At 41.1% G+C, this 12684-nt stretch overlaps 1 protein-coding gene across 1 annotated transcript in view; it reads right to left on the bottom strand.

The window, feature by feature from the left end:
- Positions 1-12684, bottom strand: part of TFCP2 (transcription factor CP2) — a 43848-nt gene that overhangs the window by 18164 nt on the left and 13000 nt on the right. The window contains exons 2-3 of the mRNA XM_075199319.1: positions 3323-3474; positions 1561-1637 (exon numbers count right to left, since the gene is read on the bottom strand). Of these exons, the coding sequence (XP_075055420.1) occupies positions 1561-1637; positions 3323-3474 (229 nt within the window). The remainder of the gene's footprint in view (positions 1-1560; positions 1638-3322; positions 3475-12684) is intronic.

Genomic DNA, 12684 nt, shown 5'->3' with positions numbered 1-12684 from the left:
ACTTGGACGACAGAGCCTCGTTTTCAATTTTTTGCCCGCCGGAAATATCCGACCAGTGCTCGGATCCCGTTCGGATCCGCACTGTTCGGGTGGGCTCGGATTAGCGGAATCCGAGCCCGCTCATCTCTAGTTAGAGCCTATAAGGCTCAGAAAACAAACCAATGCCAACATCAGGTTGGCAGAATAGGAATATATTTAATGTGTGTGTGATTCCCCTAGGATGTGGCCTGTGACCCACCTAATATACCTGTACTATAATAGTTTATGAGTGTGTCAATGCACCAGATCAGACTTAAATATACTGTCCTTATTTTTATTATTTACTGACAAAAAGTTTTGTTTTTTTTGGGTTTTTTTTTTAGAGAAAATTAAATAAAGACAAATATACAGACAATGAACACATTTGCCAGGTAAATAGGGAACTTAATGTAAATGTATACATGCATGGTCTGCATTCAACAAAGCAAGACATAATAGGAAATAAAGGGATACAACTATAAAAATAGCTAACAAATAATATTCACTAAGCCCAATATGTTCCACTGGGAGATCCGAAGTAAAAATGTGTCAGACACTAGTCAATAACGCTCATTTACCAACACAGCGCTTACATGCAAATTTGCAGTATACCATAGTAACCAGACACTTTCATTATCTAACTTGCACTAGACCAGTGGTGGACAACAGGCGGCCCACCAAGCATTCACCTGCGGCCCCCAGATCATCCCTGCTGATATATTACAGATAGACGGTTTTCTTTCATTAAATGTATTGTTTTCGTTTATAACAGAGTAAGGATAACACACGGCCCTTTTGAAGATTAGAGGGATTCCTCCCTGTGGCCCCTGAGGTGCATCAGGTTGCCCATCGCTGCACTATGATTTTGTGCAAATTCTGCAGATAAAGGTAATGTTAATAAACTCTACTGATCAAACCTCACACCAGGAGTTCCTGCAGAAGCAGTATTTTACACAGGGATACCTTTACGAAATGTAATGACAAGAGGGCTTTGGCATCTTAAAATCTGTTCCCCAACACTTCACCCATCTCAAGCACATCCTGTTAAGGTCATACATTGACAACGGAGAACACTATTATTGGGGAATACGTCCCGGAGCCACATATTATTGGAAGTGTACCAGAATATTCCTTGAACCCATTTATTTGTTCTTGTGAGATAGCGAGACATTAGCAATCCATCACCGAAGGATGGGGGTGGGATGCTAGCCATTACTCGCTATTAACCATCTGGCGCAAATGATGGTCTCCAGTAGAAAAATCTGCTTACCATCTCAAATTTGAGGGCACACCTAGGAATCAGGATATACAGACATGTCCATATGGTCACTAAGGAGCTTCAGCAACAGTTGTGGCCACTGCCAGGTATGGTGCACGAAGCAGCTAGTGTTCACAAGGTATTTGGACACAAATTACTCTTATGACCTAAATTTGGTCATTGTGTAGGATGTCCTAGGCATTTGGTCATTGTGCTGGGTTTTGGTATTCTTAAAGCATAATAGTACTAGGTTTATGGTACTACATAATAACAATGACACTTACCTTAACTAACTTGCCACTAATTTCTGGCAACTCCCCTAGTTTTCTGTTGTCCAACATCCTGATTTCATAAGACTGGCCTATAGAAAACAGAATATGTTATTCATATTTACAATTCTGAACCATCTTCTGGGCTTCAGATAACGTGAAAGGAACCAATACAAGTGAAAAGATAGTAAAAGAAAACCAGAGAGGGAATCCAAGAGTTTATTGTAATAAAACAGGCCACCGCCAGGTTGCTACAAGCCAGTTTAAAATCTATATTCACGTGCATTGACCATAAAATCTCACTCTCTGCTTGGTTTGAGTATAGCGTTAGGGAACATCACACCCAGGAATGACACTTCATAGGACCTTCGAGATGTACAGCTGAGCTTGAAATTCTTGCCATAGTATTATTCTGCATACAGCTGGATATGTGAATAATTGCAGGCTAATATTTTCAATGCGAACAAAAAAATGCAACCCCCCACCACTAGAGCTATTGGTCTCAGTTTCAGGTTAAACAAATACTACACTAAGTTATAATTACAGCCGTAAACTACACACCAGTGAAGAATCTAGTAAACGAAGGTGGTGAAAATTTATATTGGCCCATGAGATTTTCTTGACACAGGAGAGAATGGCTAAGTTCTGTATATTGAAAGGGGAGAAGCAATAATTCATACACACTGGAATGCATGCTTACACGTAATGACTTACAGACCATGCTCCCGAGAAAAAAAATGAATGTGACAGCTCCTGACCAGAAGCTACACAGTGAACATTTCAAAAATCTCTTCCGCAATATGATACAGGAAGACGGGTGAACTAGACGATCTTCCCTTCCCATGAATGTTAGAGGAGAGAATACCAGCTAACTAACTGCATTTTTATATTAATATATCTAGGACTTAGCCCAAATCACCCATCTTCACCAGGTTACCATATAAAGTTAGCGTAAATAGACCTAACTTCTCCTGGATGTCACTAGAAAGTGAACCACAAGTTACTCAATGCAAGCTATTATATTTTTGGGAAGTTCTGTTAAAATATTCCACATCAATAACTTTTCTCAATCTCTCCTGTTGGCAGTAATAGGATATAACAATCATATCAATAATTTAAATAAAGTATGCACTTTTCATTTGGAGTTATTTTTCACGTTTTAATTTTTTTTTTTTTTTTTTAAAACAAACCAACAACTAAACAATGTAAACAAGCCTTCCGGTTTAACCCCTGAGATGAGGGCAACCCATAGAGCGCAACTTTGGATTAACCTCCAAGAGGAAGGCAGACTGTAGAAAGCCCCTCTGGTTTAACTCCTGAGAGGAAGACAAACCAGATGAACACCCTACAGCAGTGGATTCCAAACTTTTTAAGTTCAAGGCACCCTTAGAGTCTCCATAATTTTTTCAAGGCACCCCTAAGCCAAAGAAATTACCAAATAGTCCCACGCCTTGCTAACCACTGACCCTGGCACCCTTGTGAGAACGCCGAGACACCCCAGGGAGCCTAGGCACACAGTTTGGGAACCACTGCACTACAGTGTGTCTCTCAGATGGACTCTACAGTGTAACCCCCGAGAGGAAGAGACACTGTAAAGATCCCTCCTGGATTAATGCCTGCAAGAAAGACACTGTAAAAAGCCTCTCTGGTTTAACCCGAGAAGAAGCGGCCATTATGACAGACAACTGTACAGCATGGCCTAAGCAACCAATATATAGGAATGGAGTTTGAACATGAACAAGCACAATGTATAGCTACAAAAGCCTAGCCATCTCACCTTGATTGAGATAGGTGAGTGTCTCTTCATGAAGTTTCACAGCGGGGGAGGTAGCCGTACACAGTACATACTGGAAAGGTAAGATCTTGTTTTCATTTTCAGGTGGCAGACTAGACTCTTCTTGCTTGAAGATGGGCAGGGCGAGAACATCACTGCAACAAAATAAACAGTGCTCAGTGACAATATATCAAATTCCAGAAATATAAAAGGAAAAAGGCTCCTCATCTCTCCACAGGCAAATTGTAAAAACCAATTTATCGGGTACATTTCTATGTGGAAAACACCGTTTCAGTGAAAAACTACAAAAAACAAACAAAAAAACCCCCACCCACATAATCAATTCTAGCTACACCTATAAATGTGCACAGTATTTTAGTTTGTCACCTACCCATGTAGTTGAAAGGCTTGGCCTGCACACTGAGTAGTAGGATCTACACATTACACACACACACCACACGGGTGATCAAATTGGAAATAGGTTTCACCATTCAGTGCTCAGCAGAACTACAGGATTAGCCCATGTGTGGCCACAATAACCACAGAACAATTTTGTGCCTTGACATTTAGGAGTAAAACACAATCAATTAGAAAAGTAATACTACATAACATAGTTACTCTCTAATAATTAAATTAGAAAAAACAAAACAAAAAAATAGAACACCCCCCTTCAAAAACAAAACAGAGATCTCAGCCTATGGGTATCAAACGGAATAATCTCATTCTCTCAATTACTAGACGATCAGAGTTTACTATCTTTTACACAAATAAAGGAAAGATTCTATCTCCCTTCCCAGGAATTTTATAAATACCTGCAGCTCAGACACTGGTTTAACTCCCTTCCCAGACTAGGTCTACCCATTACAACACCACCGCCCTTGTTGTTCACTAAATTAACAAAAGGCGATAATAGAGCCAGCATTACCTTCTGGTACCGCTATACCCTCCCCCTCTACATCAGAAAATAAAACCAAAATACAATTGCAGTGGGAATCTGATCTTCAACTAGAGTTGGAAAGTGAAGAATGGGAAGCCATTTTCACAAACTCGTTCCGAATGTCCAAATGTATAAATCACACAGAAATGATGATAAAATTAATTAAATAGATTGTATCTTACCCCAACTAGACTTCATAAAATGTGGCCTTCCCAGTCGAAACTTTGCTGGCGGCAATGCAATATTCCGGGGGATTTGATACATATATTCTGGAACTGTCCCCATATACAGTCATTCTGGGTACAAATCTTCCAGTTAGCCAATAAGGTTACTAGACAAAATCTCTCTCCTACCCCGGAGGTGGCGTTACTGCAACATTACCCCCCTCAGTTTCCATCACATGCTAAATATGTCTTTAGTCATATTCTGATTGCCGCAAGAGCCTCCTTAGCGCAAGGTTGGAAGTCACCACAGATACCCTCGATATCGAAAGTAGTAGCCAAGGTGCAATTCAGCTTTGAAAATGGAGATAGAGGGGATGCCCTACCCCACTGCCACCTCGTCCCCAATAATGAAGTGGTTCAGCTGGCATGTGTATGTTACGGACGGAGAGGGAGCGCGTCCAAATCGAATAGACTGCTTTACTACCTGCATCTCCTACACTTAGCGAAGTTCCCCAATGTTCCTATTAGTAGTCCCCTGGTGACCATTTGACTAGTGTAACTATCACGAATTGGAAGGGAACCTATTGGGTTCCTCCCCCCTCGTGTGTTCAATGTGGTTTAACAGAATTGTTTAAGGTGTTCCTCCCCACTATGTACCCCTTCAATCCTTCCCCTTTTTATTTTTGTGTCCTTTCCTTGAATCCCTTTCTACTTTCTGTACCCCATAATTTCTGAAAAATTAATAAAAATACTATTGAAGTTAAAAAAACAAACAAAACAGAGCTTTCCAGTAATAAGTGTCTACATTTCTAGTTATGGGGGGGGGGGGGGGGGGGGGGGGAATAGTAATAAGTGTCACCATCCTTATGTAGAAAGTTGTAGCATGTAGCAAAATGTTGTAATAATCTCCAGCAATGTTTCTGTGCACTTCTGTAGTAAAAAACATCCTCCCTCCCTAAAGTGCTCTGGAAGTAATGGAGGATGAAATACTTCAACCTCTACACTACAAATTTCACAAAAAGCTATTTTATGGCTAAATATGGTTGAAAACAAAACAAGATGTTCTCTGGTTTGTAAACATGTCAAAATAATTTTTGGAATTCACCTGCATGCAAGGCAACAATTGTTTTACAAAAGCTTTAACTATATATAAAGACAACCCAGCAAGCTAACTAATTATGAACGTTGTAAATAAATTACTTAACAGAACACTGAGGAAAAGCGATCAGAGATTTCTGTCAAATCTCTGCCACGAGGTGTCTTGCGGACATTCCAGAGACACCTTGGGTCTAAATCATTAAGGAGAGCAAGGTATAAGAAAGAAGTAACTTTGCACCTGGGCAAGCCATGTTGCATTGGAGGGGGAGGTAAACTTAAAATGTAGGTACAGATTTATAGTTGGGATAGGGCATGTCCTAGATTGTGATGATACGAGTGTGATAACACTGTAACCATCCTGTTCCTTGCTTCTCACATAATGTGGATTATAGCAAGTACTTTTTATAGCAATTGCTTTTGTTTTCCAGCTCAACAGACTACAACTGTAGTGTCTAATTACATGTGGATAAGGGGACATTGTAGTAAGTTGTATATTGGTGATGTGGCAGTGAGGTTGCTAATTATTGCCCTTAAAGTGAAGCCAGGGGGTTATGGGTAAGGATCAGATTGCATGATACTGGAGGGGGGAAACTAATTAGTGTCCATTTTTCTCACAAGATTAGTCCAGACAGGCCATCTAGCAGGGGAGGTTCTGTGAAAGGACAGCTCATCTTCACTCCCCTCTCCAACCCCCACTAGTCCAGCCCTGACCAATGTTTAACAAGGAGAAGCCCAGGGATTTGCCCAGAGAAGGGAAAGCTCTGTGGAAGTTAGACTGTAGATATAAGGAGGGGGGGGGGGAGCTGGTCATCCAGGGATTGGATTCATGGAAGGTGGAGTGTAGCTGGTTTTGAGTTTTCATTCTCTACCAATGGACGACAGCTGCAGCTAAGAGAAGTACTCCATGGGTCTTTAAGTCAAGACATCCAGGTGACTGTAGCTCCCTAAGCCAATGGGGTAAGAGACATATGATTTGGTAAGTCTGCCTGCCATTTATTTACTGTGTGTACATAATAATCTAGCGATTGCTTTTTATTACAATAAATGTATTGCTCTACTTTCTAACTGCATTTGCCTGAGTGACTAATAAGATCCTTAGAAGGTAGACTTCCCTGGCCTAGGAAGGCACCCGTGGGTGGCTAGCCAGAGGGAAGTGGGTAGAATTGGGCCAGAAAACCCAGTATCTTCACACAGATCAACTTTAAATTTCACTGTAAAAAAAGTAAAAATAAAGCTAGCAAGTATTTGCTACATGAAAAAAAACCCAGCAAGTATTTAACTTGGGTGGAAAACAAACTAATTTACACCCCTTGCATTGTAACATGGTTTGTGCAGGAGAACAGTGACTCCTTTCCTTAGTAACTCAGGCCCCTGGCGTCTAACTGAAACTCCCCCACAAGGGTTCTTCAATGCAGCATAGTAGAAATAACAGATAATATAGCAAGACATTTTACCACCTATATGATCACTGTATAATTAGTGAACAGACTAATTAGTGGTGAATTTGTAGATATCTAAATTTTGCAAAATTCTTCCCTGGCAAGGCAACAAGTAGTGGTTGGCTGCACTGTGAATGCATGCAATACATATGAAATGTAAAGTATTTAAATACAGCATGCTCTGAGCTGATCCTGGCATTAAGCACTTACACCGGTGCTCACACCTGCATTCGGTGGGTGTGAAGGAAGTGGAGGTCACTCCATTGGTCCCCCCTTACCTTCACTTCAGCGAGCATAAGTAAATGGAACATGCAGCATCTAAAACAGACTGCCATGCCAGTGCCACTCTGGAGCGTATGTGGTCACTGGAACCAATAGGTTCCATCCAAATACCAGTATGCATATTTTACTTGTGTTAAAACACACTAGTAAAAGCATTATAAATATATATAGGGCATTCATTACATTCTCAGGTAGGTAAAGCACCTAGCCTTCTGGCTTTGACTGTAAGGACACGTGGCTGTGTATCCTCAACCCCAGTGGGACTTACAAACAGAAATAAATATTGAATAAAAATAAAGTAATAAAACGTTGCCCTAGCAAAGTGGAGGACAAAAGCTAAACAAAACATGAATCAGAGCAGGCTGATGCTTCCTTGTGTGACTGGCTGTATATTAGGGACGCAGCCCACAATAAGACACAGAGGTCGGCACTCAAAGAATTCTCTGCTGTTCCTTCACAACTTTCTGCTTTGAAGACACAGCTCCAGGCAGACAACAAATGAGTGTTAACCAAATAACAAATTGCCTTCTTTAGTAGCATGAATTGTTGCACTGGTAAACAGACATTAGAAAAAGGGTTGCAGTGTATTCTAGATGAACCAGGCAAAAATTAATGAAGGCATACTGGAAAATGATTGTGTGCTATAAATCTGGTTTAGTGTTCAGTTATTTGTTTGCTTATTATATGCATTGTCAGATAATAAAATGTAAATGTTTCAGGTTCTTATCAAAACTGAAGATTGTGATCATATGGTGGAGGCGGTTAGATATTGTTTTCTTTGTACGCCAGCCGCAAACAGGTTCATCACTTCACTAAAAACAGGCAACAGGATTAATGTCCAATTTCTAACTGCAGTTACCCTGTGATATGAGGGGCAATTACCCGATATCGCTGCCAATATTGCATGACGTGTGGCCAAAGTAAGTCTTGGAAAAAGTATAAATTAATTACATTTAGAAACTAATCAGTCTTACCAGACTGAAATCATCTGTCCAAGAAGTGCTATAAATTACTGGCCTTTAGCAACAGCACTCAATACAAAAAAAACTATTTTTACAACACGGGGCAGCTGCAAGCCCTTATAAACACACTTTACTTTCAATTCCCTACTTTTACCTATTAATTGAACGCTCACTGAACTTTGCAATTTAGATGACGAGATGCGAGTGGCCGATGTGCAATGATTGTGGACTCTAGTAAATTTAATTTCTCAGTTACTTATTTCATAGATTGAGATGTGCCTTCCTCTATTTCTGGGAAAAAAAAAAAACTTAAAAATATTTCCCAGCCACTATAACCTTAATGAACGATTAGATAACTACAAAAAAAAACAGAATGTTCTAACATAATCATGCCTGTTTAATATTTATAAAAACACAAATGTATTTCTTTGTAGGGAGGAGATCTGTTAACCAGTCCGTGCTTCATATAAACTGAACTTAGCAAGTGTTTTCTGAATTCAGTACACAGAAATGTAATTTTACATAGTGATGCATTTTGCAGTTCCCCATGGTCAATAAATCTTGATATTGAAAGGCCCATTATTGGCACCTGCTTTCCTCCTATTTCAATCTCCTATGGGACTCGCCAGTTCTCTGAAGCGGACAGGGACAGATTCGTCTCTCCAGAGGCAAATTATAAAATTCAATAGCTCAGATAGTAAAGATCCCAACTCAATGTTCTATGAAGGTGGGGTCAAGCCCTTATGCAACTTGTGTTGTCTTTTATACCAGCTTTCCGGCAACTAAATATCTTATATTATTTGTCTGGCTGTTTTCTGTTTTTGTTGTTACTATATATGTTTAAACCACGGCTCTTATACGATTAAGGCAGATAGATTTATTTTTGTTTTCCTTTTGCACAGACTGGTCTGTTAACACATTTTTTCCTAAGGTAAACAAAATAATTTCAATACAAAAGGGTAACATCTCCCTGAGCAATCCACACACACTGCGATTTTACGCTGTGACCAGAAAAATTGTGGTGTACAGTCATGGACAAAAGCTTTGAGAATAACACAAATATTTTTCACAAAGTCTGCTGCCTCAGTTTTTATGATGGCAATTTGCATATACTGTAGAATGTCATGAGGAGTGATCAGATGAACTGCAATTAATTTCAAAGTTCCTCTTTGCTATGACAATGAACTTTATTCCAAAAACATTTACACTGCATTTCAGCCCTGCCACAAAAGGACCAGCTGATACCAGGACAGTGATTCTTTCATTAACACAGGTGAGAGTATTGACGAGGACAAGGCTGGAGATCACTGTCATGCTGATTGAATAACAGACTGGAAGCTTTAAAAGGAGGGTGGTGCTTGAAATCATTGTTCTCTGTTAACCATAGTTATCTGTAAAGAAACAAATGCAGTCATCATTGCTTTGCACAAAAGGGCTTCACAGGCAAGGATATCGCTGCTAGTAAGAGTGCACCTAAATCAACCATTTATTAGATCATCAAGAACTTCAAGGAGAGAGGTTCAATAGTTTTGAAGAAGGCTTCAGGGCGCTTAAGAACGTCCAGCAAGCGCCAGAACAGTCTCCTAAAGTTGATTCAGCTGGGGGATCGGGGCACCACCAGTCAGAGCTTGCTAAGAAATGGCAGCAAGCAGGTGTGACTGCATCTGCACGCACAGTGAGACAAAGACATTTGGAGAATGGCCTGGTTTCAAAAAGGCCAGCAGAGAAGCCACTTCTCTCCAGGAAAAACATCAGGAACAGACTGACATTCTGCAAAAGGTACAGGGATTGCACTGCTGAGTACTGGGATAAAGTCATTTTCTCTGATGAATCCCCTTTCAGATTGTTTGGGGCATCTGGAAAAACACTTGTCTGGAGAAGGAAAGGTGAGCGCTACCATCAGTCCTGTGTGATGGCAACAGTAAAACATCCTGAAACCATTCATGGGTGGGGTTGCTTCTCAGTCAAGGGAGTCTGCTCACTCACTATTCTGCCTAAGACCCCAGCCATGAATGAATAAAGAATGGTACCAAAACATCCTCCAAGAGCATCTTCTCCCAACCATCCAAGAACAGTTTGATGATGAACAATACCTTTTCCAGCATGATGGAGCACCTTGTCATAAGGCAAAAGTGATAACTAAGTGGCTGGGGGTGAAAACATGAACATTTTTGGTCCATTGCCAGGAAACTCACCAGACCTTAATCCCATTGAGAAGTGGTGGGTGGACAAACAAAAATCCACAAATTCTGACAAACTCCAAGCATTGATTAGACAAGAATGGGCAGCCATCAGTCAGTCAGTATGTGGCCCAGAAGTTGACTGACTGCATGCCAGGGTGAATTTCAAAAGTCTTCAAAAAGAAGGGTCAACACTGCAAATATTGACTATTTGCATACATTTAATGTAGTTGCCAATGAAAACCTTTGACACTTATGAAATGCTTGTAATTTTATTTCAGTATCCCATAGCAACATCTGACAAAAAGCTCTAAATACACTGAAATAGCAAACATTGTGGAAACCAATACTTGTGTCATTCTCAAAACATTGGGCCAGGACTGTACAATATTCTTCAGTTAGACATTATCCTTACAAAATTTAAAATAAAAACAGGTCAAACTTGAGAAGTATCAGCAATCAGAAGCACCATTTCTGGTCCAAATAATACGACACTCAATTTGCTGCACTATTCTTCTGTGACATCCAGAGAATTTCCATGGATAAAAATGGTTTTCTAAATAGCACTGGTTCTTCATCATCACCATTTATTTATATAGCGCCACCGATTCCGCAGCGCTGCACAGAGAACTCATTCACATCAGTCCCTTGCCCACTGAAGCTTTCAGTCTAAATTCCCTAACACAGACAGACACTAGGGTAAATTTTGATAGCAGCCAATTAACCTACTAGTATGTTTTTGGAGTGTGGGAGGAAACCGGAGCACCCGGAGGAAAACCACGTACAAACGTCATACAGCCATGGTCGAGAATTGAACTCATGATCCCAGCGCTATGAGGCAGAAGTGCTAACCACTTAGCCACCGTGCTGCCCCAACTGGTCATGTATTTCTAAACAATGTTACCATCCTCATCATACAAAAACAATTGTTTACATCAAGTTAGAAGATGTAAATGTTTCTCTCCATTATAAAACTAGAAAATAAAAGAAAAACACAAGATAAAAAAAATAGAAAAATGTTTTCTATGACAATTATGTAGGCGTCTATACATTCCAGGATGCAATTTGGAAGGCAAATGTTTGTGTTGGGCTTTTCATTCACTATACCGGAGTTCGCTAATATAAGAGGGATAGATGTACTGGAAAAACATAATGCAAACACAAAGGTTTTTGTGATGCACTGTATTAAAAATGTGGAAAGTACAGGAACACAAGTGTTTAACATGGTTGATGCCTTGAAAAGTAACATGGTGTGAAATTTTGGACTACCTGTCATTTCTGATGATCTTTGGAACATTTATCCACACTGCCAGCTTCCTATGCACATACTTGCTCTTACACAACAGACAATGCAGGAGCTGCAAGTAAAGGAGGCTGAGCTTGCCATTCAGCTAAGCAGACTGGCTTACCTTTCATCTGCAGCCACTGTTTTTGTAAAGATGTCTGGACTTGGCTTATTTGGATCTGAAAAAGAAAGCTTTGCATTCCACAACTAACATGTATCTATCCTAGGTAAAACAATCTGTGGCTCCAGACCCATCGTGCAGACAACCAAAATTAAATTTGCTACTTATGACTGACTCCAGCAGATTTCTAGGGTATTTTATGTCCTATTAAACAAGGTATTCATCCAATGCAGTCAGAGCCGGATTTACACCTCATGGGGCCCTAGGCAAGATATCGGTTTGCCCCCCCCCCCCCTTCACACACACAGTGGCCCCTCGCACACACACAATACACGCACGCAGTGGCCCCTCGCACACACACATAATACACACATGCAGTGGCCACACACACACACACACTAGACGCACGCAGTGGCCCCTCACAATCACACACACTAGACGCACGCAGTGGCCCCTCACAATCACACACAATAGACGCACGCAGTGGCCCCTCACAATCACACACAATAGACGCACGCAGTGGCCCCTCACAATCACACACAATAGACGCACGCAGTGGCCCCTCACAATCACACACAATAGACGCACGCAGTGGCCCCTCACAATCACACACAATAGACGCACGCAGTGGCCCCTCACAATAGACGCACGCAGTGGCCCCTCACAATCACACACAATAGACGCACACAGTGGCCCCTCGCACACACACATAATACACACATGCAGTGGCCCCTCACACACACAATAGACGCACGCAGTGGCCCGCGCGCGCGCGCGCACACACACACACACACACACACACACGCAGTGGCCCCTCACACACACAATAGACGCACGCAGTGGCCGCGCGCGCGCACACACACACACACACACACACAATAGACGCACGCAGTGGCA

Source organism: Mixophyes fleayi, chromosome 2 (genome assembly GCF_038048845.1).
Source record: "Mixophyes fleayi isolate aMixFle1 chromosome 2, aMixFle1.hap1, whole genome shotgun sequence".
NCBI classification, from domain to species: Eukaryota; Metazoa; Chordata; class Amphibia; order Anura; family Limnodynastidae; genus Mixophyes; species Mixophyes fleayi.
Note: the sequence above shows the minus strand (reverse complement) of the source record. Positions and strands in the feature narration are given on the sequence as shown.